The sequence below is a fragment of the Lineus longissimus genome, chromosome 4, assembly GCF_910592395.1.
Source record: "Lineus longissimus chromosome 4, tnLinLong1.2, whole genome shotgun sequence".
Taxonomy (NCBI): Eukaryota; Metazoa; Nemertea; class Pilidiophora; order Heteronemertea; family Lineidae; genus Lineus; species Lineus longissimus.
Window position 1 is genome coordinate 5,656,768 of NC_088311.1, and position 25,796 is coordinate 5,682,563.

Consider the following 25,796-nt stretch of genomic DNA (forward strand, 5'->3'; position numbering starts at 1 on the left):
ATAAAGACTAGTAAATGCTTTTACTTCAGTTTTGAAGAGAAAGGCCTAGTGTAAATGTACATGGAGTTTTCAGCAAAGGCATTTGCTAGTCTTTATTCATATCACCCATTGTTTAACAGACCGGGGTCACTTGGTCTATACGATACAAATCTGTCGATATGCCTCCGCCACAAAACGCTTATTTTGTTTTGCGCTCTGTGATATATTGATATCGTGCAACAAAACTCCGAATCTCTGTGAATGGAGAAAGGGTGACAATTTGTTGAATGTAACTAACATACTTTAAACTCATTGCCCACTTGCTATTCGCTGAACTGTGTGTGAAGTCGAAATCGTGGTTTCTCCGACTAATGATTAATATCCGGACCGTCTACTATAAGATACTAGCCCCTTCACCAGGCCAGGTTGCATGATTTGTCTTATTGTACTGTAGGCGATTACTGACATGAGATTTTATGAAAGTTTGAGTTCGAAACTTTTGCACTGCATGCGGGAAAGATGAGCACGGTATGGACTTTAACTTCCGTGTGCTTGCTATAAACCATTCTGTCTGCGATTCTTTTGTGGTGAGCCTCATACCATAACTTGGTGCCCTGAATGAAAGATAGGTCAACCACTGTCGCAGTCACAATGAGCAAAGAATCCTTTTCTTTCCAGTAAATAGGACAAAAATGATATGAAAACAGGACGATTTATTGCAAGTGATGAATGTGTTGTACAGAGTCATGTTGTAATTGTCCTCTGAATCAGTGTATTTTGGATCCTGTACTACCGACCTACATGTAGATATGAGAGACAAATCACTTTAATGGAGGGTTAATGATTCCATCTCTATTATCAGGGTCGTATAGATTCACTGGAACATACTAAGGCCGCTTTGATGCAATCATTTGCCTTACTCGGTGATGATGACGTTTGGAATGTATATAAGTATGGAAATTCACTGGATGCCTCATTGGCATATTGATATTGACATTGTCGACCAGACAGTGACATGCAGGCTTTGCAAGTAATAAGGTACAGTAAAACTTTAATTGAAGATATTAACCAAACACAGAATGCTTTTTCCAGGCGAGAGCAATGAGCAAAGGTCATATCAGATATCTTGGTGGTGCGAGTTCAGCTGATGAGCCACAGCAGGTAGTGTTGAATGGTTCAATGATCCTTTGCCCTCAAAGCACATTGTGGGAATACTCGGATTATTACAAAGAAAACAACATAGTGATATAGGAATCCTGAACATGTTTAATAGACTCAGCGCCAGGCGTGATGACTTGCAGTTGCTTTCCTGGCATGTATTCCCTTTGCAACCTTACCACATACTGTCGCTACACCAACAAAACCCCTGACTATACTGTCGCTACACCAACAAAACCCCTGACTACTTGGCGGCCTTTCCATTTGCCACACGAGGAATCACTTCCCAAAAACATGAAAGCGTAAATGTCATATCATTATCAATATATGTATACATGTATACAAGAGCATTAGACTTGGCATGAGATGAATTCCACGGAGTTGCTTCCCTGGCATGCTATCCCCGTCGTGCATCCCGATCATTTGCTGGCATAGATTCTCACCTCCATCAAAAAAACCCATCTACTAGTATCTGAAAGCATGACTTTGATAACATGGTGCCAGGTTCGGTTTAATTTTCTAAAAGACCTGCTCACAGGATATCTTTGATTGTACACGTTTTGATCACAGCGGAAGTAAGGACCGCTAGGTTTTAATTTGATGGCAAATGTTCACCTTCAGCCCTTTTAGAAAAAGAAACTGATACATCGATGTAGGACCTTGGTTGTCTAATCAAGACAGCTCGCGTAGACTCAAAATACATGTTCGTCTATTTTGATCTGCATTTTTGTCTTTCCTGGCGATCTTGGTTTGACAACCAAGGACGACCAACGAGGTATCAATTCCTTAAGTGTTTGGCTCAGACCAATTATTGACGGCAAATCACGCGAGTTGCTTCCCCTGAACACATTTTTTATTGCAGATTTTCCATGATCTTTCATTGCCTTACATGTACCAATAGCTCAGACAAATCGCTCCGCCATTCATGAACCACGAATAGTTGTGGATTGCTTCTTTCGATGAAAGGCATGTTTTGCTTCGATTAAAGAATGTTACAGAGTGAGTTTATAAAGGTACACGTAATTTGAAATAGGAGTTACTAACAAAATACGCTCCACATGAATTTCGAAATACACGCAATGCATTTGCTTTCAACATGAATGAAAATCATGACGATTTATCTTTTATCTCTTGGGCAATGTGATGATGATAAAAAAACCTTAAAACTGAAATTACGTTTTAAAACTTTGATTATCCTAATTACTTCCAGGTTGAAAGGTAAAGACTATACCGATTCACTCATAGGGAAAGCTGTTACATTGGCCTAAGCCAGCACGTGTTTCAAAGCGAAGCAAAAGCATTACTTCGAATCCATACCGGAACAGCTGAAAGCTCCCGCAACACGAAGCGTATCAATAAAGGATAGCCAAAGTAATGAACGGCAGTTCCGCGGTGTTCGCTCACGGTTCTTGAGCCACTCAGTACAGTTCGTGTTCTCTCAGGATTAACTTGGAAGTGCTTCTTCGGATTCACACTTTTGAATAGGAAACTTTGGTGAACCACTTTGGCTGGAATAGGAAACTCTGGTGAATCACTTTGGAATAGCTAACTGTCGAAATGTCTTCGTATAACAGTGCAACCCCCAATGCGGGGGCTTTTAACGTGACGTTATTTGATCCAACGCAGGAACCCCTTACTCTGCCTTTGAGCAACCGAACCAACGCTACAAAGTGCCCGGGTTACACTCTTTACGAAGGATACTGTTCCGTGGAGGAATTTGAAGCTGTTATAAACGAATACATTCGACCAGGCGCTTTTATTTACGTTTTAATAGTCTTATACATCATTGTTTTCATCGTCGGTCTCGTTGGGAACTTTTTAGTCTGTTTTGCTGTTTGGAGGAACCCTCATATGAGGACAGTGACCAATTACTTCATTGTGAATTTAGCGGTGGCGGATTTCATGGTCATTCTCTTCTGTCTTACCCCTACCCTTCTCGAGGATGTGCGACACACGTGGTACTTCGGAGCTATCCTCTGCAGAATACTGAAATATCTTCAGGTAAGCAAGACTTTTTTTCTAATATTCTTTCAAGCATTGAAAACTAAAACTGATTCAGTAAAGCACCTTGAAAAGCGGCACAGATATAGATAACTCTTTAAAGTTACAAGATCTGAACGCATCCTTTTTTATTTTTATCATATCATCTTCATCAAAATGAAAACAAAAACTAAAGTGTCACAGACTCTTATTTACGATTCCTGATATCTTGTCTCCACCTTAAACAGGTTAATCACAACAATACGCTTTTGATAGCCAAAAAAAGAAACTCAAGCAAGTGGATAAAGTTTTTTGACTTGCGGCTAGTACTTAAGGTAGGATGAGGAATTCCATGGCACGAACAGACATCAGCCAGCAGGCAGCATAGTGTAATTCATCGGCATACTTAATACCTTCCGTATTGAAGAAATTGCTTAGAAATATCATACTCCTTGTGGAATAGTTGGAAAGAATATAGGTAACTAGCCTCGTGTCAACCGAACACGAATGGATCCAAACCATTGAACACTAAATAATTCAAGTCAAACAGTAGAGTCAGATTTTCGTAAGGTATCCTTTGGCCATTTTTTAAAGAATGGTTGAGAAGCATGATCAGGTGGTCTTTGAGACCTGCTTGAAATGAGTACTGGACTTATAGTACAGTCGTTACCTTTGCTATGTCATCTGGAGTTGTGGAGAGTGATTTCAACAGACGGCAAGAGTATCACGACTTCTTGAAAGGTTGCATTAGTTCGGCCTCTGTACGCTGATCCTGGCTTTGTCTAATCAAGAACGTGTTACAAAATCTGACCGCATACTCAGCAACTTGAGATTGGACTTTGGAGTCTTTTTCAAGTTTATTAGAAAAGTACATGTCCTCCCTCTATGCAGCTACTTTGAGATGGTCAGCTTTCTCCACAATCAAGTTGACAGAAAAGGATTTAGCTGATTGGCCAGTGATTGGTGCAATCAAGAATGGTCTTCATCAACACATCGGCTATGCTAAAGGTGTGACGACGTAGCTGGCTAAGATGTGGTGCTTCAAGAATAGTGACACTGAAACAAATTGGCGAATGTGAGTGTGTATTCTTGTTTGTTAACGGGATCAATTGGTTGGCAGGCGCCACTCACACTTAACAAACTATAGCGTACTGTCAAGGGAATTGCAGCAGCTACTGTAATTTTCTTCCTATGTCGGGCTGGAATATGGTCCAGAGTCGACGACATACTAGTATCTGGACCTGCAAAATTCAAACGCTGTGCATAAACACCTAATATATATGTAGATTACTGATATCAAACTGTCTTGCCCTGCATTTATTAATGCACATCTGTATCAATTTGCATGACATCACCATTAAGATTTTATTTCTGCTCGGATGCGCTTGACGAACGAAATTACATACAATGTATTTTACTTATTTGAATAAACTGCAATGCATGCCAGCTTGCCAACTGGAACAATATGAATGCAATGTTACATATCTATGTGCACGATGACTTATTAGAATATCACAAATCATACTGAGGAAAACGTCGACTGTGTTCCATTCTGAACCATCAGAGTTAATCGGTCCGTTGGTGTAGCGGAGTCCGGTTCGGCGGAGTGGATCCAAGGTGACTGTGTTCATGCGTAATATCACTCCGAAGGAACGTTACCCCAGAACGTGTCAATTGTCACACAGTAGCTCATACACAGTAATGAAGTGTTAAAATGTATCGAAAAAAATTCGAAGAGAGTTAAATCTCATTGATCACCCGGTTGCGTTTTCCATTCATTCTAAGCAAATGGAAGAGAATTGCACTGACAGTCCCTGTTGACATCCTTTCACACTTCCATTGGTAACGATAAATGATCGATTACCATGAATGGTAAGAAAATACAATAATGCTCCATGTGAAAGGTAAGCAGGTTGCCTTTTTTCTTCTAAGTGGCTTTACGATATCTTAAGCGGTCTGCGAGTTCATGTCGTAGATGTCTTTTAAGACCTCATTCAAAATTGAAAAAAAGAATGTTGAGTTTTGTTGCACTGATACATGTGCAGAAACAAGCCCGATGCCGTTTTGACCGTGAGAGGGGGCTTTTTCCAAAAATGTAGGCCCGATTTCAGCCTGGTGGTCATTGTTTTTAGCACCCTGGTGACTGGGGATTAGTAAAACAAACATTTTTCCCTGAAGGGTGTCGTTCGTGGTCATTTCCCGTCCGGACAGTCCTCTTATTTAAATGAGAAGATGAAATTGTAAAAAAACCTAACGAACTCTGCACGATATGGGCCTTATCGATCATGCGACATGCTCCATCCGTGTCAATCACATATAGTGCCACGGACAGAGTTAATGGTTCTTATGGAAAAGAAGATGCCTCCAAACCCTAATGGCACACTCTATCGCCACATGAATAAAAGACACCCATAAATCTCCTTTTTATTTCCACGACTATTGTTGTCGTGTCGGCATTCCCAGTGCAGAATAGAGTGATCACGTAATTAGAGCATTAATCGGGGCCAAAGCCATTAAAAACCCATATAGGTTACCTCTATTACACAAAGAGGACGTTATACATACCTGACTAATTAGTCTTGTAATCTTCACTTTATATTTAAGCCAATCGTCTTTCAATCGATGGAAACATACCCTGAGTGATGACATAACGTTCATTGTAATGCATGTATTCATTGTCGATCAGTTCTTGGCGAGAGGGCAAGGCGAACACATGCCTTGTGTTGTCGCTCCTATGTATAAGTTACATACAGGTGTATATGAAATTACAAATTTCCGTATTTTGGTCGGATTATTCTGGTGAATCTTAGTGATATATTGAACATGTTTGAGTGCTGCTTTGGAAGATATTGGACGTTAGATTGTATAGTTGACAGTGTGCGTGACATTACCATTCGATTGATATTCAGGATTGAAGTGAGTTATTCTGAGGCGATCGTGTGCCAAGCTATAGAAGCTGCTGGCTTTTAGACAGTCGACGAAAACATTTAACTTTTAAACAATTCTGAAAGTGACACCATCTTTCTGTGAATAAGATCAATATACATAAAGTGTCTTTCGCCGGCAATCAGTTACCCATTTTCAAATATTAAAATGCTATTGAAAAATTATTCAATAGTTTTCTATCAACCAATCGCAACCATTATGCGTGCAATTTTCTAAACCATTGAGCATATAAAGACATAAACTCATTTAACATCGAAACACAAGTTCTTGATTGCCGCTCCAAGCAAAATACGGTTGGCTAAGTACAAATTGTTCATTCATGCAAAATGTCAACTCCGATGTAGATGGTAAATGGCTGAAGCAGTGTAGGTGACAGCAGTACTCGATACGTAAGATCAAACTAGATTACACTGTACCCTACTATACTTGTTTGAACAGTGTATGTATATCAATGTTTCGCCGTGTTAAAAAAATTGACCCAACCGATATTCAAAAATATCTTATTCTTTTGTTATCATCTATCCGATTCAAATGTAACACACATTTTTCTATTAGCTGATATTAGTGTAATATAAAGTTGAGCAAATTATTTTTTCTAAATACTGTTTCCTTGCTTTCCAATTAAGCTACTGGCTGGGTAAGAGTCGATTTTATCGTAAAGAATTACACCATGTGTCTTCAGCCATCTGAGTAATCTGCAACCAATACTCGCGATCACCAAATGCACTTCAAGGTGAATTGACAAAGGCAAGACAAGCTTTCCATAATTGATGAAGAAAATATTGACTTATGTTTAGGAAGAATGAAATACCATTCGATTAGCTTTCCCCACCCGCTTCTACATTTCCATTAGCGTGCTTGTGAAGACTGAATGATTACCACAGTGGACATGCACAATGGGGGCACTCAGTTGTATGGCCGGAAAGATGATAAGAGATCATTGCCGAGTCCATTGGTCAGTCCTCTCGCCAGGAAAATGTCCACCCTAAAAGTTATGACTCGAACGCATTATTGTGCACCTGCTACCCCTACATGTACATGTACATGTACATAAAAAATAACGTAGTCAATTGACTCTTTCTTCCTCATTCTTCCTGTAATACCAGAAATAACTCGTTCCTGTAACACAACGAATACCTCCTTCCTGTACATACATCCTTCTTGTAATACAACACATCCATCCTTCCTGTAATACAGCAATTGATCCCATTGGGTACACACAATGTTTGTCAACCGAGCTGTACATTTTTAAAAGTTGATGGAAAGCTGAACTGTGTGTCATTTTAATGAATTCGCCTTGTCACTTGCTGAATAAAGACTAAATATTGACATTACTGAAATGAATCATGACAACTCCGTCCCGGTAAGAGAAAACATCCAAATCAAAGAAATTGCTTTTAATGAAAATAATCCGATTTATTTTTACACTGATGTTAAAGAGTAATTCTTTCACATGTATCTCTCGCAGTTGTCGCATTTTATGTAGTTGTTTGTTCGGCTGATGAGGGATCATCTCAAAATATATTGAAGCTGAAAAGGACGGTTTTTTCCGAATTATCTTTGACGCAGCCTCAAAAACTAATAGTATTACTACGTACTACTTTTCTTTCTTAACTCTTCATCACCGCGTACATGAACCTTAAAATGATCCAGAGTCGACGACCTAACCATATTTTCACTCTTCGCTATACACCGAATGTGAATAACTAGTATTAAACTGTCTTATTCTGCATTTATATAAAGCAGCCGTCGCATAAATTTGCATGGTATCACGATAACAAATTATTATTTTTTTCTAATCGGAAGCGTTTGAGGACAAAAATTGCGAATTATACATTTTATATCAAGCAACTGCCACCTTATACTAAATTGAGAGTACTGCAAGGTTACATATCTCTGAACAAAAGTGCCCATTGCCGAAGTGTTCGAATGTCAGAAAGGTTTATTTTTATATTTTAAAAGGCACTCATCACTTTGACACGTACTACGACTTCTCGTACAATTGTTCCGGAAGCAATAGCTTCATTGTTCATTTCCCCTTATTAGTACGTCGGGATGTCAATTATGTTAAGACCCTTGTCTCCTCAAATGCGCTGTATCCTCTCCGACACTACTTCAACAAAATATTTTCAGTGGGCCAGATATATTTTCAGTGGGCCAGTCTCATAAACCACATGAATAACAAGTCATATTTCTTTCCTCCGATTACAATGTGTTGCCTGGAAACTGTTCATTGGTTGAAAGAAGCATATAAGCAAGCATTGTCTCTATCTTTCCATGCCGGAAGATTATTGAACAATCAACGCTTGCGGTACATTTGTAACTTCATCACTTGGTTTATACTTCAGGAGCTAAACCGAGCGGTCGGTAGCGAATGTAACCCGTACATTGAGGGGTGAGATGCCCAGTAGTAACTGACTGAACCGCTGGTGGTCGGAATGTTGCTACCGTGACAGAAATATATGGCATGCCTGACCTCACAGTAGAATGCTAACTGCGGTAGCAGTAACGGCAACATGAAGAGTACCAAACGAACCTATTACCTATGTGCCTTCACTTTAACCTAACTTGACTTATCCTCCCAGCGGGTACCAATCTGCCCCTGATCGCGGATTCTGCTCATTTTGCAGCATTTCGATCGACAGGTGTTATTCCTTCAGCGAACATTTTATTTCGAATTTTGCTTGTACCCCCATCAACCTTTGCCTTTGCAAATTAAATAGACAGTTCACTTTGGTATGCTGTTAAACGCCATCAAGTGATGATCGTGACTGCTGCTTCGCCTGCTCTCCCCATGCACTTTGCACTGCATCGCTCCAGTTACCTTTTTACTTGCCGATGCTGAGGCAAATTATCGTCAGAGGTGAAGTACATGTACAATTTTTCTTTCAAACATGGGGTTTCGTAGAAGGCACACCAACAACTTTTGTCTATAATATTAATATCGTGCTATCCCCATCAACGATGTTTGTGGCAGAGTTGAGATAACCTTTTAAGCAGCACCCCAAGATAAGCAGGTCTCACTGGCTCCGACATCATGGCGCGTAGCTCTTAGGTTTTAGTACTAACTACTCAATCAACATTTGTGAGAAATGTTTCAGTATTGGTATAAGGAAAAGCACAAGGTGGTGTTACGCATTCGCATTGTAAAATGTGTTCCGTTTGGTTGTACCGTTTAACGATACCTAGCACATTAAAGTTCCATTTGAAGCGCTAGCGTTGTGATGGTCGTACTTCGCAATCGCCCTGCCCTGAAGATGAACCCGCGGGGATCCCCTAATACCCTGGAAAACCTATCGATTGATGATAAAACACTTTCTGTGTATGATCCTTTAAACATGCCTGCGTCCCGAGAACATGGGAGAGAGGGAAATCCGTAAGATGTCCAACCATATGGTGATACTGGTTCGACACAATCAACCTGTTTAAGTCGGGTTAAGTAGATTGTTATCCTCGATGTCCTCTTGATGACCGTTACTTGCGATGTGTCTCGAACAGTTCCGTCTCCAGTGAGATACATCAAAATCCAGCCTGAGGCTATTTATCGATATTTCCACTGGACTCAATATTTGGTAGCAGTTGCAAGTGACTGCCTTAATCAATACTAGCATATCATTTTGGTACAGAGTAAATAGCCTGGCCTCTCATCGAAGATAGGACAATCTTTACGATCTACGCTCTTCCAGATTTCGAAACGAGGCCTTGTTGCGTAAGAGGGACATTTTTCAGGTTGCTTTCAGCTGCCGTATCGGGAGGGTGAGGGAATACACACAATACATCATGGTCGACCAAAACTACTTCCTCACATCGAACGGATCTCGCTGTGTTCCCATTTCATTCTTATCGAATAATGCTCAATAACTTTACCATGGTTGTCTTTCCAAATGCATCAAACCAAGATGGCATGCACCCGAAAGGTCATGCACGTTGAAAAAGTTAGACAACTGCTTGATGAGAACAATTCAATGTCAAGAACTAGTGTTACTCTTTTATCAGGTAGTTCCGTGATTCGTGATTAAAATCCTGAGTCGGGCATTAATAAGACAATAAGTGTAGTTGCTTGAATACGAACACCTAGTTCGAGAGATTTTCTTTCGGGGCTTTTTAAATGATTTCTATGGGAAATGAACTTAACCTTCACGAGATATTGGCAACGATATGTCATCCATCGGTTAATTTGGTTTTTACATGGTGTTTGTTTGTCACGTCACTTGGTTATGAATCGCTGACATCTGTATCCGAAGGAACTAATGATATCGATTATCCCCCTCAGCTTCTTTCGACGTGCTATCTTGAAAATAAAGTAGGTTTTGGCTTTTGAGAACCATGTGAGGGTTTTTCGGCCAAAACAAGTATGCACTCTTGAGGTTTTTCGGTAAAATAAAAACCAAAGGTTTTTAACATTCTGTACAACCTCCAAGGCTTTTTGATTTGCTCAAAACCTTTATTTCTAATAATGTCCTGTTATGTGGTGTAAGGCGTGGTTCATTTGCGTAGATTGCTAACACTAAACATGCCAGCGCGTTGAAAAATGGATTATTTAGTGTTTATCGGTCTTCAGGCCAGCATTATTGAAATGGATACTAGATACACAGTGCGTATGTACATCACTTGAAAATCCTAAATTAAAGTTTTTACATCTTTAAACAAATGAACCTTGTAGTCTTTAGAAATGATCAAATACATTCATTAGCAAGATTCAAGCTAAAGCAAGAAAATAAAATCGTTTTCTTATTGAAATCAATCTTGACGCCCAGGGTTAATTTTTTAATGATTGTGTAACAGGAGCCGAGTTCGGAACTAGAATATATGTAGCAGCTTGTTATCTTTCAAACAACCCTATCAATTACAGGAATCTTAACATCTCGCAGACAAGCATGTAGCCGGAAGACACAGTCAAAAGCCTGATGCGAAAGATAATATTTTAAGAATATCCCATTTGTGAAAGTGCATTTCATTTTTGACCGATTTCATCGTGACAAGACGATGTGAACAGCCTTTGGCTTAACAGGTGACCTAAAAAAGACCCATCCCCGTCTTCTTCTAATATGCTGCATTTTTTTACAAGGAGTGACTGCAACACAGTTACCTTATCTATAGAGGAAGCAGTGATTCATCAAAAAGCTTGATGGCCTAAGAAGAACGCTACCTTTTGCGTTCGTATAAACCTTCCAGGGCAACTCACAAACCCTTCCAGGCCCAACGTAAATAAAACAATACCACAAGGACTACCGTAGCAAAGTCTCAGATTCCCAGGGTAGTCTAATACCACCGTTCCCCACCAAACAACAACCTGCAACTCAAGCAAAGTTTCGTTCCCAGAAGACCCGCTAAGGTTAGATTTGTAACTTTTCTTGTCTAAATAAATGGTCTGCAGCCGGATGATGTAGTGAATTCCCCAATCGCCAAGCTTCGCCATGGGTACCGTCGCACAGTGATTTACTATGTAGCTCAGTTTACTGCCAGACACAATACCAGACAAGTACATGCACAGTTTGACGAACCATGAATATCCTTCACATTTATGTCAACGTCACCTCAACGTCCCAATGAGAGCTATCAATAAAAGGTTGCAGACGAATTGCTTTGAGAAGGAGGATGCTTGTTCGGGGATTTCATAATGACGTCATGGATATCGACTGCAGAACATCTTCATTCTCTGAATAATCTGTTTCCTCTGATTCCTCTGTTTCAACGTGGCAAAGTTTCATTCAGGTGGCGTACAAGATGTGACCTGTTCTCTGAACAGCAATCTCTTATGGTAATACAATTTGTTCCTAAAGGTTCAAGACGTATCGAGTTTCAGCAAAAACAGATTGCTCGTTTGTCAATTTCTGGTTTCAGTCAGTCGGTCAATATAGGAATGGGGTCGGTAGTACACGCGTACGGCGCATCAGTATTCATCAGTAACATTTTAACGTGCATTCACTGTCACACCGTCCGTGCAACCCCTACATTTTTTTTGTGCTGCGCCAAAAAATAGAAAGAAACATTGCCGCTGTAGAGTAACCAGACTTGTAAACGTGGTGAAAATCTAGATCGGTATACACCACACAGTAAGTGTTGAAATGTATATTTAGTGTGTATTATTAACATGATGGTCCTTTTCTGAGGTTATGATCTTTAAATTCACAAAAGGAGAACATTCAGTACAGGAATCCCGCGCAGTAGCAGCTCGAACTCGCTGGACCTCATGCTACTGGAGAATGCAAGAAGGATTTTGAAAGATTGCAGCTAGAAACGGGATTAAGCGAAACGATAGTCCACTTCAACCATTGTGTACGGAAATACACAGCAACTCACAAAACCTGGAACACATGTACAGGATTCTCTACTTTCAAGGTGAAGAAACGGATACACATAGCCATAGATACGTTTTTGGTAAAGGGAGAGGTTCCGGCTTTAAGATTATTAACTGACTTTACTTAAAAACATCTTTTTTCGTATTCAATTTTGTTTACGCGAAAACCAGCCGAGATCACAGCTTCACTGGATCCTGTTTCTTTTATGAACTTTTTATGTCTCAAAGCATGAAAGGTTTGCTTCTGGTCTAACGTATAGGCCCTGGCCTCATCAGCCGTTTACTCCCATGTACGGCAAGCCGCCGTCTCTCTCTTGGTCATTCAAGGAGCTCTCATTTTAGTCCCAATAAGGATCTTTCCGTCGCAACGGAACAAATATCGTGTCTTGCATCCATTCTTGCTGCATAAACTTTTGATTTTCTCCATTTGCCGCATAAATGAATACATAAACCTGAATTTTGATTCATAAGTTCGGTTATTCTAGGTTTGGTTCATTAACATCTGCGCAGCGTCAGTGCTTTCCTTCCAGACGTTCAATCTGGGAATTTGAATTCAATGTTTTATTCAAAGGCAAGTCTCCAAGGGCATGCATATTGCAGACAATCTTTAGGCCGTGACTATAGTGAACCAGTGGACCATTGTTTTGCATCAAATAGTAATCGGTTTCAACAATACCTTCTGGCTTTTGCCCATATTGGAAGGACATCATAATGAGATACTGCCGATGCTTATCAATATACAAATGAACTTTTATCCACCTTTGTTCTTTCTATGGCGCGTGGACGAAAAATAAGACTTGTGAAGGGGGGGGGGGGTAAAGATATCAATCATTCGATGGAACCCCGTTTGTCCATCCATAAAGCAACCAGGTTATAGCTCTTATACAAGTTACTATTAATGTCGTATTCTATGATGCTTGGAAGGTCTATATGCCGCCACAAAACCAGAAGTAGGATACACTAAAAAATACGTTGTAATCGCTGTGCCAACTTTCCACGCTTCCCACGGGTAAGGTTTTAACTGTCTCAGCCTTATTCATATTCAATTGAGAGAGGGCAGTCACGCTGCAGGAAATACTGATCAGATTAAGACTGTCGAGAGCCTTTATTCAAATTTCGGAATGAAAAATTGTAACTGCATCTTCGATGTGAAGATACAAAATAAATAATTCTAACCTCCTCAATCTCAATTACACAGGCAAATATTTCTATAAAAAAATCGATATTGGAATCATTTCCCACAATCTATGCCAAAAGATAAACACAGCATTGTCATAGAAATCTCTATATAGAATCGTCATATGTTGCACAAGTATATATAATTTTTTTACTGTAGTGTAGATTCTTAGATTGTCAAGGAGTTTTCATGTATGCCTTTGTCATTAGAAATTGTTGCAGCTGTTGATGGGGAGGATAAACATCTTTGCCTGTGCAGCAATTTTCTTACACATTTTCTAAAAATCTCTAGTTAGTTTCCGATCGGTGTGCTACTGCTTCTCATTCTATCTTTTGATGGATTCTAAATTTTACGTGTTTCTTTCACGCCTCTAGACTACTTCCTGGTTCTTCTCAAAGTGCCTTCTTCAATTACAGACGTAATTTACGTTCGTTGCTCGCCTCATTTTTCTATTAAGAGCAACCTTGTCTACTTACAGGGAATAAACAGCATCAGGCTGAAAAAGATTGAGCTGGCCTCGGCAAAATATTTTTTTAGCTTTGAATGTCTTGCCTGGGACACGGTAAATAAAAACATACAAGAGTTGCACTTTTAAGACAAAAATGAACGGACCGCAGTATTAGATGTACCGCTGACGTATTCTGGTCAGGTATGGTGATAACAATTGTCACGCTATTATCATGGTTAAACACTCATGCAAGTCCCAATCGGATGGTAAACCCGTCCTAAATAACTGAAAGTCAATAGGTCCTGGCCACAATGGGCATTTAATATACATTTGCCGAAACTGCACATTTGTCTTAATATTGCCCGAGCTTCATGGGCTGCATATTAATCTTACTTGGTGTTCACCAAAAGCCCAATCTTGCATAACAATTACGCTGAAAGGCAAATATCGTACATGAATCTGATGATACGATTGTATTGATTGGAATATGTAAACTGAGAACAGTTCCAGATGTATAGACCTCGGACCTTATACTTTTCCTGTCTTATCTGCATCCCGATTAGAATGAAAGGTTAATCATACTTTCTCTATGAATTGTGCATGATAATGCTAGAGATACAATATCATGACACATGTATTATGCTACAAATGATATATGTAATGCTGCCTTTAGCTTAATTTTTGGTACAACCCTGCTCAAGTGTATTTCCGTGCAAGTATGGTGGATAGTCATATCGAGAGTCTTCCAACTAAAATTTTCGCTATTGTAACTTGTCTTTAGAATTCCTATTCCCTGTACTGCGCCATTAGTTCTAAGAGTTAATGCCACAAGAAACGGGAGAATAGGTTTGATGAAATTCGATTAACTCTGAACCCAGCGCGACGTATCTTGTAAGCGAAACAAATAAAAAGCTCTAAATCATCATATTAGACAACGGCGAAACAAATTGCTCGATCAATTGAAAACATTTAAATTGCGACATTGGACTGAGCCGTCACTATTTTAAAGGCAACTTCATTACCAATGGTGGGCCGCTGGTGTTGTGGTAAGGTGAGTGACTGAGCCACTTTAGCGCATAGGGTACAAGCGGTGTCAATCGATCCGAATTAACTTGGCATTAGTGTCGGCAGCTTCGTGCCTTAATGAAGTCTGTGGGATAGTTACTTTTGCGACACTGACAGTAAGTGGTTGAAGGATTGACGCATTCATTCAAACCGTTGGCCGTCCATTTAGCAGCATACGCAACAAGGGCATGGAATCAAATTGGTAAATTTGAGGGGCAATTTGCGTACAGGTGGGTGTCGAGGGATGGAAAATATGATTGGAGCCTTTTTTATTCGCTGTATCGTTGTCACTCTTAAAGTATGAACAAAACGATTAGAGCTCTAGTGTTGGCATGCGTACACAGGGGAGGGAGTTCTGAAAAATTGGAAGATTGTGCGAGAATTGAGTCTTTCAACAGACGAACCTGCATTTAAAAAAAGGGAATATTAACATCTTTATTCAAAATAGAAACACGACACCAAGACGACACCAAGGCGGTTGACTTCGTTCTAGCTTCTCAGCAAGTACATGGAAGCCTTTGTCCACGTTTATAAGAATGTCGCGATGAAGGAGCTATGAGTTGTATACCAGCAGATTCATGACCCTCGTCACCTCGCCGGAGAGCGTCAATATCCTCACAAACAAGGTAGAAATTTCCGTTCGCATTGTGGTAGTCCTGACCTTGCTTCCGGGCTTGAAAGACGGAAGATGTCATTCGGGCGCAATAACCATTGCGCGGGCCTGATGAAGGTTCAGGAGGTGTGACCTCTTACTTGCTGACGGCACACTTTCAATTTTCCATCATCAGATTTGACACTGTGATTGGCGCAATTGCGTTGTTGTGTACATCGCCTCACGCCCTGGTATAAAAGTACATCTCGGAGGGTGCAGTGAGTTGGGGTCAATGTCCGAGTTTTGGTGGAAGTGCTCATCATCCGTGTCCTCTAGTCCTCCACCGGCTTTGAAAATTCCCATGCGACGTTTCTGCAGAAATGATTTGGATTACATGGCGGTCATTGATAGTTGGACATTCGAAAAAGACAACACCATGTGAAGACAACAATCAAAATCACTGTCTAACTTCGTAGTACTCGTTTATTGAAGGCATTTATCGCTGGCGTTGTTTTAATGTGGGCTGCTGTTGCGCGAAAATGGACAATTGATCCGAGCACTGGGATTTGACTAATCTTCCCATCTCTACATTAAAGACAACAACAATCTAAAACAATCTCGCTTCCGACCATTGCAATCCTGGAGTCAGACCCTGCCCTTTTTTCATGGATTCATCAGTTTCCTCTTTCGGTTGATTTAGCAAATATCGCATTAATCATGGTGCGCGTGGATGATGTATTTGACTTCTATTGATACAATTCATCACTTTCATCGCTTCTCCAGCCAAGTTCAAACATCACCAAATTGGGTTTTTCGGCGTTCATGATCTGATATGCTAATCTCTCCGCTTGTATGAATATTAGTAGGCCTACTATGGAAGGAAAAGAACTTGTGTGCCGCGACTTTGACACATTTTAATTGTCACATTCCTTTCAGGAACAAATTTCAATAAAAAGTTGCTGAAAAATATTGTATTCTTTTGAGTTGCAGGTGCCTTATGTCAAGAATTGCGGAATTAAGTATTAGGGAAGTAGTGCTGAGACTACATGTACGTAATTGTTTCATGGTAATGTCGTGCCATCGAAATGGTATTTGGTGACCAAACATACATTTCGGCGTCATTTTCAATGGAAATTTATAGATTCCCTCTTTATCTCTTTGCAGCAAATCTCCGTCTCCGTCTCCGTACTTACCCTGAGCTGCATCTCCATTGAACGATGGTACGCCATTTGTTACCCGCTCAGTTTCAAGAGCACTCCAACGAGAGCGCGCACAGCTATCATCCTTATATGGATGATTTCTCTTTCCATTATGGTACCGGAGGTCGTCATAATGGAACATACAACAAGATATGCCTTCATGACATTATTAACGAAGTGTAAGCCGACTGGTTGGTCGAATCAGAGTGAACTTATATTTTGGGTACTTCTCATGGTGTGTCTTTACGCTGGGCCGCTTGTTCTTATGGCCGTGTGTTACTCGATGATCGCCCGCTGTCTCTGGAGCAATGCAATTCCAGGCGTAACAAGTGGAGGTAAGGAACGTGACGGATTGTTTTTATTCTCATTTAATTACCTGCATCATGGTTTCTCTTCAGAGAGCCTGAACCACACGTTTTCTTCTAAGTCGATGTTCAGGGAGAAACTTTCAAAATGAAGTTAATTAAGCATCGCGTTCAAAAACACTGGGATATCGATTTGTGTTAAGAAATAAACCCACACAATAATCTTAAGATAGTTTATTTAAAATGTTATAAACATGTCCAGCAAATGCCTCTACATCCCTAACTTCACCGAATGGCGTCTTGCATGATGTTTTTCATCTGAAAAGATTAAAATATACTACTTTTCTATCACTATAGCTGTACCCGTTATACCAGAAGTAGGATGTCCGAAGCTTCTTTTTGCAATTACCCATTTCACTTTCTATCTTTAAAATGTTTACTCCCTCTCTTTCAAGGTTCTTGTCAACAGAACCACGACAGCAGGCCGAGCACAGTGGCGTCTACTGCTGCCGAGAACCAACTCCTATCAAGGCGGAAGGCTGCAAAGATGCTGATAGCTGTTGTTGTCATGTTTGCAGTGTGTTACTTCCCAGTATTTCTCCTAACTATACTAAGGTAATGTTTATTATCCAGCTTGATAAAAACCAAGAGAATATTATCAAATAATGGATTTATATAGGACTAATTTGCTGGCTGAGTTCGCCTTGGCCTATCTGAATTATATCTTCTATAATTGATCGAAAGTTGAGATGTGATCTCATTTTCAGGAATCAAATTCATTTGATTCTTGATTCATTTTACTATTTGGCAAATCATTTCTTTGAACTTTTTTCAGTCAAGCAAGGGCATTTGGTTCAAGGCCTCACTCAAGTCTCAAGGCGATATTTCTCATCTCCCACTGGTTGTGTTATTTCAACAGTGCGATTAATCCGGTCATTTACAACTTCATGAGCGGTAAGCATTATACAAGGACTGGCACAATCTAGTAGGCCCGGGGTCTTGTTCAGTATACGCTATGACATTTTTGGTTGTGTCATTTGGTAGACACATCACATGTATTTGCCCTTGCTGGTGAAGGCCTAACGACCCCCACGAAGGCTGTTACGCGGGTCGATGTTATGAATATATGCCCTGACACTATGATAAGACAGTAGAACAAAGGGCATAATAGACCCAAGTGCGAGCGGACTTTGTTTAAAGACAATAGGCTGTGTATTGTGCTAGGTCTGAATTCTTTGAACTGTAAGGTAGGGGCGCAGGCCTTTGTATCATTTCTAAAATGCACACAATCAAGTGAATTTTAGACAGGACCAAAGCATGACCACCTTGACGTGCCAACTTCTTTCGTGCGTTGAGGAATCTAGTCAACCAGACATCAAAAGTGCAACATTCTTGGGCTATGTAGAGAGTGTTTTGGATAACATGCTCTTGAACATTTTGTGACGGATAACGTGCTCTTGAACATTTTGTGACATGTTCTTTTCAGCTAAGTTCCGTAAGGAGTTTGGGATGGCGTGTTCCTGTTGTGCGAGGCTGTGCTCAAAAGCCGATCCAAGGAGGAGACGCGGTGATAGTATGTACACGTACAAATACACTAACAGCATCAGTCAGACAGAACAAATCAGTTTGAGTACCACTGCGGTGACAAAAACGCACAATTGATCAGAGTGAGGCCAGTGACGTCATCGATTAATGGCCATGTGACCAATTGCCAAAATGGACACTCAAACGCGCGAACGTGTTTGATAGATTTAGTGATTGTTCATTGTGTAGAACGAACATAGCTCTGTCTGTATTTTGCTGTAGTTTCTATACTGTATAGGTTTTATAGGGGACTTTAACGGGATGTACATACTACCTAGTATTAATACCACGATAAAAGATACGTGTTTGTCAAAGAAACAAATTCCGATATTTTTATGCTACACTGATGCTGAGCGAGATCTAAAAGCGCACATTTATATTTGCTGCTTCAATGTTCCTGCGAGTGCAAAACTGAAATTTGCCCGACTTTAAATAATATAGCCTCTGTAATACATATCGATTGAAGTGCATTCAATCGAATCACTGGATACTGTACAACCTGCCTGCCTGCAAAATAGTATTGTCGACGTTAATAGTAACAAAGAATAGATCATGACAGCCCCGGGAGGCAGCCACTTCTGTGCAACGAACTGTGATATCGAGCACGAGCACTAAAAGTGAAACGAATTCGTTTTGGCTTGATCGACTACTCAGCTTCACATGTAAATGAACTGCTCTGTACTACTGCTCCGGCTACAGAAAAAAGTGGTCTCCAGTTTGTTGGAAACACCACTCTCTATCGATCCTAACAAATTGTTGTCCATATTTCAGCTTCTAACTGATTTGTCCCGTCTGACCAAGCTGATGCTTAATACGTTCTGCGTGTAAAACTCCTCCTTAATTCCTTTAAATTTAGATATCATTTCCGCCCACAAGCATGTTTTCATGTAGCCATCCATGCAGACAACCTTCTTTGTGGTATGTGGCTCCTCTGTGCACCATACAGAGCCAGCTTCAGTTTTGCATTTAACGGGAACGCTTGAAGCTGCATCTTTCCTGTCGCTTGCGCATGTGCCACCTACATCCAAATGATCGAACCACAATGTTATCTTGGCAATTATGTGGTGCTGTTTGTGGAAGAAGCCTCATCCTGATCAACAGATCGATGCTCTGTGTCTGGTATGTTTAGAAATGGTGCTAGTGATCTAATGCATTGTGACCGAACTACTAAACAGGATGTATACGAAATCGGTAACGGTCCACATCATGCATATTAGCTTTCATAAAATTAGCAAGTCAATTTGATCAAAATCGAACTCGGAGCGTAAGGTGGCAAATTGAGTTGTTAAAGGCCTTGGGGTCTATGGGGAGGAACCATATGAAGGCAGTACTGTGAGGAACTTTATTAAAGGTAGGCGGCATTAGTTAGTAGTCCGAAACACGATATCTAGCCCAGTCAAAATTTCACTCAAAAGTATCTGTTCTGTATTGGATCAATAAATAGTACTGCCATCAAGTTTGGATTAAAGATCGAAGATCCAATCTACATTTGTCTACTTGCTGCCATCTTTTTGCAAGAAAGTTCCTCATTTCATGTAAATTTTTCCTCTCATCGGCCGTGGTAAGCCAGGGCTTTACAGGTCTCTACAACAGTCTTGGCACGGTACATCTAGACTTCAGCATGATTTTTGCTACATCCTGTATTTTACGTCTGAATGTTTTGTAGATTTGGTATTAACATCTATCTATGCCAGCAATATTGTGGAGAATGTTGTTAGTAGCAGATGAGATTATACACGTTCTTGTTATTAATAAAGAAATATGGACTGTTACTGTATATTATTATAAAGTTTATATCATAAGACATATTATTGCGAGCTTCTTGCCAAGCACAAAGTCCAGGCATATTATCAAAATTTAGAAAAGGTTTATAGCAATTTTCTATCAATTCGATAAGTAATTTCCAACACATTCATCATTAGCGTTGACTATTCACGGTTCATGCGCTATTGTTAATTTACTCTCTGTCTCAACAGGGTGACTCTGAAAGAACTTCTGATTTCATTGGACAAAATCGCCGACTTGGTATTCGATTGTGTATAATCATAGTACCAGATATTACTTCCAGTTACAGGAGCTTTTAAGGAGAGTTCACAATCCTAGTTCTACATACTTGCGGTCATGTTTGAATCGAATCGTAATTTCTTTGTTTTCTACCTGGGATACCCATTTTCCTAATTATCATGTTTGGTGTATATTGTTGAAAACTTACTTCGTTCGATAGCTGGTCATAAACATGTCCGTGTAAACAGGCCCGGGTTGTTCAAAAAACAAACTTGGCGTTGAGTTTTAATTTTGGGGATGTTGAGTTTACCATTCTCTAACCAAAGGAGACAACGCCACGTTAACGTTAACGCCAAGTTAGTGAAGGCTAACCTGTTTTGAACAATCAGGCCCATATATCAAAAACATTTTGTATTCCGCTTCTGTTTGTATTCGTTATCATGTTCGTGGCGAATAACATAATGTTCGAATGATACTAGATGTGTGATACGTCAGCTGGAGAAACATAACTTTATCGACACGCCTCCTTCTCCATACGTTGTCTCCTCTTCTTGCTCTTCTGATAGATGAATTGAACATTGCAAAGAGTAGGGATTTTCCCGTATGATTCCTGTCATCATGCCTGTCATTTCAGACGTCCCCATAGTATAAAGCTTTACTTTGGTATAAGGAGCTAGAAGAACTTATAGATTCGTACGTTTTTCGAACATACACTGTTATCAGTTGTAGGCCAGTTGTAGGCCTATCATAAAATTCTGTAATCATAAAACAAGTGTACGTGTATTGTTTAAATTGTACGTCATCGTGTTATAATCAGAGATAATAAAAGTTTGTCGTTTCTTAATATTCCGCTTCCTTCTCATGACATGTGCCGTTCAATTAAATTGCCCGATGCTTGTCAGGAAATCTAGCAGTTTACAAATAACTGCTCAATAGGCACGGGATCCTTCCCGATCATTACTAATAACAGGGCAGTTTGAGTTGGCATGGCATTTTATTTCAGCATTATGCATATTTAATAATGACTCTGTGATTGGCGTCCTTAGCCGCGATTGTGTGAACAACAAAAGAATGTATGCTGTCGAATCATTCAGACGTACGTCCTTTCAAAATTGTGAATCTCCCTCAGAGTTGCCAATGACTTCCAGGGACCGGCAAAGATGGTTCTTTATAAGAAATGCCTCTAGTGATTCTGCAGAGGACGTCAGATTATAAGACATATACTCGAATGCAGAAGACAACACACATCAGGACGACCAGACGTAATTTGCGACCAGGAGTGGGAAAATGACTTGCTAACGTACATGTACATGTGTTTCATTTCAACTGTGTACATATTGTAAGATGGATATACAAATTAATGTAAAGCTATACATTGTACCAAAAGATGCTAAATTTTAGGTTGGACGTTTGGTGCTACAATGATCTTTGTCCTTCCTGTCGTCTCGCCTATTCCAAATATTCATCTGACGCAATGTCAGCCTTACCACGCCCCATACACCGGATAGAAGCTACCGTGTACCCACACAGTGTACAGGTGAATATGGACAACAAGAGGGTAGTTGATAAAGTATGGAATTAGTGAAACCTTGGAAAGACTGATAAACCTTGGAATATTCAATGTAAACCATGGAATCACTGTGCAAATAGCGCGGGAAATCGGGTGCGTTCCTTCCACGATTTATACCCTCCGAACTGACAGTCTCGTCCCAGCTGACTTTATTGATAGCAATTTGCCAGTTAGTTCAGAAGCCAACATTTTTAATGTGGAGGATGACGTCATCAATTGGCAATGCGCTGTGGTCGTTAAAATATTTTATTTCTCTTCAATGGAAGCAAAAATTAGTTTTTATGATTGTTTTGTATTCCATAGACGATAAAGTATTATGCTCGGTACTAGATGCACGAGATCATAGGACAAACACACACGTGAATAAAAAAAACCGCTTAGAACTGGTGACGTCACAAAGATCTCTGCATCCCTCGATGCGTACTGGAAGATGTAAGAAATCGCTCACGGCGAAGGAAATTTTCATCCGCAAACTTCGGTAATAAACATACATGACTAGGCTTCTTTTATTCATCGTTTGTTATAAAATATCAGTCAATCATAGACAATTAGGCCTAGACATAGTCGTCAACCTTATCCATGCATAATGCATGACAGGCCCCCAATTTTCTCTGTATCACCCTGTATGAACAGACCGATCCGTAGTTCAAATAGGCCCCGCGTGGTGGTGGCGTATTTATAAGCGGAGCGCTATTGGTCCATATTATGGGTGTGTGGTGGGCGTGTCTTCCCATATTTGGGAGATCAGTACTGTACACTGGAGGCGAGGTACAACTGGGTTGTTCTAAAATATAGACTATTGAATCGGATATGCGACAGATTTCTAAATTACCATAAAATTCCGATCTGATCATGTAAGAATAAGCTCCAAATGTTGATTCGTAACCACGTTAGGTTCGAATGGCATTATTTCATGTTTTTATGCATTTTTAGGACTGATTCCAAGGTTTATCACTGGTTCCAAGGTTTCACTGATTCCAAGCTTTATCAACTACCCAACAAGAGTGCATGGATGGAGTGTGTAGCACTTTGTAGCATTGATGTGTTTCATACAAACCCTAAGAGGTTCCTGGGGTATAATTTATTGTCCTTTTCATTCACATTCTTAGTCAGATAAAGGGTGTCAAAATCAAAGGTGAATGTAACATGTTCAAGGGGTTAGTATGAAACCACAGAACCTATCGTATGCATCGTTTGTTAGAATTGCAAGATACATGTATGTTCATAAGGAGATCACACTTAGATATGAGCGCACCCTGTACCTAGTTTGCACTACCTTTCTTCTCTCATAAGCGTTGCAGGACCTCAGTATTTACCATTGTACAGTTAGCCGTGTGTGTGTGAACTCATTAGGCACGGGCATAGATTTGAGTGTTTTCGTATACACTGTTATAGCGGTACCATTAATTACGGTACATCTCAATCAGTTTGTAGGTAAAGTTCCAAAGATTGTCAAAACGAAAATCTAATGTCATAAGTATGATTAAGTCACAGTTTTGAACGTATTTGTGTAATGAAGAGTTATTGAAAGAAGATGTACCGTATCCATGCCTTTTGAGCCATATCATGTTAGTTGTCTTGCTTGAAGTTCTACAGGGCCATCACTCATTCTAATAAACCACATACGGAAGGGGAGATATAGATTAGTAAATGATTGTACGAGAAGATCGGTCAGGAAATACACAACAGAACTCGTCCAGCAGATTACTTGTTCGTCTTGCATGAAATCGAATGCGTAGTAACGTGTCGTGCTGATTTCTTATTTTGCTTTGTTTACAAACGTCTTCTTGAATCTGTTTCGTTGTATACATGTGTCTGTGTTGTAATGTTAATTGTTGTACATTTTCTCGTCAGGTCCGAAGCGGCCGAGGCCGCGTATGTTCAGCATATTCAATTGGCAACGAGAGTAAAAGGGTAAGAGTAATCGGAGGGGATCGGGCACCTAGCTGCATGAGGTGGTAGTACAAAGCGTTGCGGAATGTGCTAAAGTCATAATGAGAATGAGAATGATACTGAAGATCAGCTGTGCTTGCAAGAGTGGTAGATGAATAAGCTGACTCACCTCGATCCGTTTATGGCGGAAAGATGTTTACATCGTACATGGTCACGGCCGGGGACTGCTTACAGTATTTATTCCTTTGATCAGTTTTGGAAACAATTCTTGTTAGACTATCGACCTCGCCAGTAATTTGAAGATGTACCTGTTCATCATTTAAAACAATTAATCATGATTATGATGGTCTTTGATTAAAACGTGCATAAGGTGAAGTGTGTCTAGCACGTTATACTTTCCCATGAAATTTACAAACAACACTACCCCCTGTGTACAGTATAGTATGCGCTTTAAAACATGTAGTCTCTTTATTTGCAGATGGGTCACGCTGGAAGATATGCAAGATGCTGCAACTGCGCAGGCGCGGCGCCATGAGGAAACCTGTGATAAAACCATGGCCGCGATCCAAGATGGAGGACGTTCGATGGACTTCCACTCGGTGCCGTTCCTCAGGAAGCAAGCAGCATTATTCAATCCATGCAACTGCCGATACAAAAATGACGGTAGACCGGAATACCCGTCCCCTGATTCACTTTCAACCTATCCAAGCAGATTCAGAGCAGGTTAACGAGACTTTTGAAGTCCTATGAAAACAGTTGAGATAAAAAAACAATTGCCGTGCTTCCAAGAATGCAAATACGTGATATCACGGACATAGTGATGTAAATTTATTCATCAGATTGATATGTATAAGATACTACATAGTTTTGGATGATTTTATACTCTGTTAGAGCAGTTGAAGTAGGGTGCACACTGGCGACTGACTTAAGAGCATCAGCAAATTTCCTTGTCTGTGTAGTCAGCTTTCTTTATGATCCTTTAGACCAGTCGGCACCCCTCGTACTGGAGCATCAGTTTTATTGCCAGTGTAATGTTTTTGAGTGTTTCTGTTTTTGAGTGTTTCCCCTCATTGTTTGGGAACGCTCAAAAATAGATTGACGAGTATTTCTGTGTATCCCCCCTATTGAAAAGTCATGGTCTCTCTAGCTGCCTATTGTTTGGAAACACTGAAACATGGGGAACAACCACAGATGTTACACCGGTTTGAATTGAGTGAAATGAATTTACGAAGTGGCAAAACCTTCGACACCTTTCAGAAAAATAGGTCGCTAATGAAACGTTGAGGGAATAATACTTATATAAAATAATACATTAATTAATACTACATGTACATGTAATGTATTGAATAAATACCCTTACTATAAACATGATTTAAAAGTTTTTTATTGCGTAGCTTCGTATTTCTTTACATGCTGCAAACTCCGCCATGAGATGTCCAGACGATCAAGGTAGTAGTTGCATCAGCCTCTTATAAAAATGAAAACAAGAATAACGGAACGACCGACACCAGATGTGCTGCTGACATGTTTTACAGCAGTAACACACCATCAGTCCAGTCACTTCCGCCATCATGTCATCGATCACAGGACCATTT

General features: G+C 40.1%; 1 protein-coding gene across 7 annotated transcripts in view; it reads left to right on the plus strand.

Annotated features, from left to right (window-relative positions):
• The window catches only part of LOC135487299 (orexin receptor type 2-like), a 48,724-nt gene extending 23,173 nt beyond the window's left edge, over positions 1-25,551 (plus strand). For 4 of the 7 annotated variants that reach the window (XM_064770898.1, XM_064770900.1, XM_064770897.1 and 1 more), the window contains exons 2-7: positions 2,348-3,138; positions 16,811-17,180; positions 17,606-17,765; positions 17,986-18,104; positions 18,637-18,723; positions 24,680-25,551. In XM_064770898.1, coding sequence (XP_064626968.1) covers positions 2,695-3,138; positions 16,811-17,180; positions 17,606-17,765; positions 17,986-18,104; positions 18,637-18,723; positions 24,680-24,951 — 1,452 coding nt within the window. In that variant the 5' untranslated portion in view covers positions 2,348-2,694 and the 3' untranslated portion in view covers positions 24,952-25,551. Of the gene's footprint in view, positions 1-841; positions 1,018-2,347; positions 3,139-16,810; positions 17,181-17,605; positions 17,766-17,985; positions 18,105-18,636; positions 21,583-24,162; positions 24,223-24,679 lie in introns of those variants that run through there. The other 3 variants (XM_064770903.1, XM_064770896.1, XM_064770901.1) reach the window with 3 other exon arrangements.
• Positions 25,552-25,796: the final 245 nt, after the last annotated feature.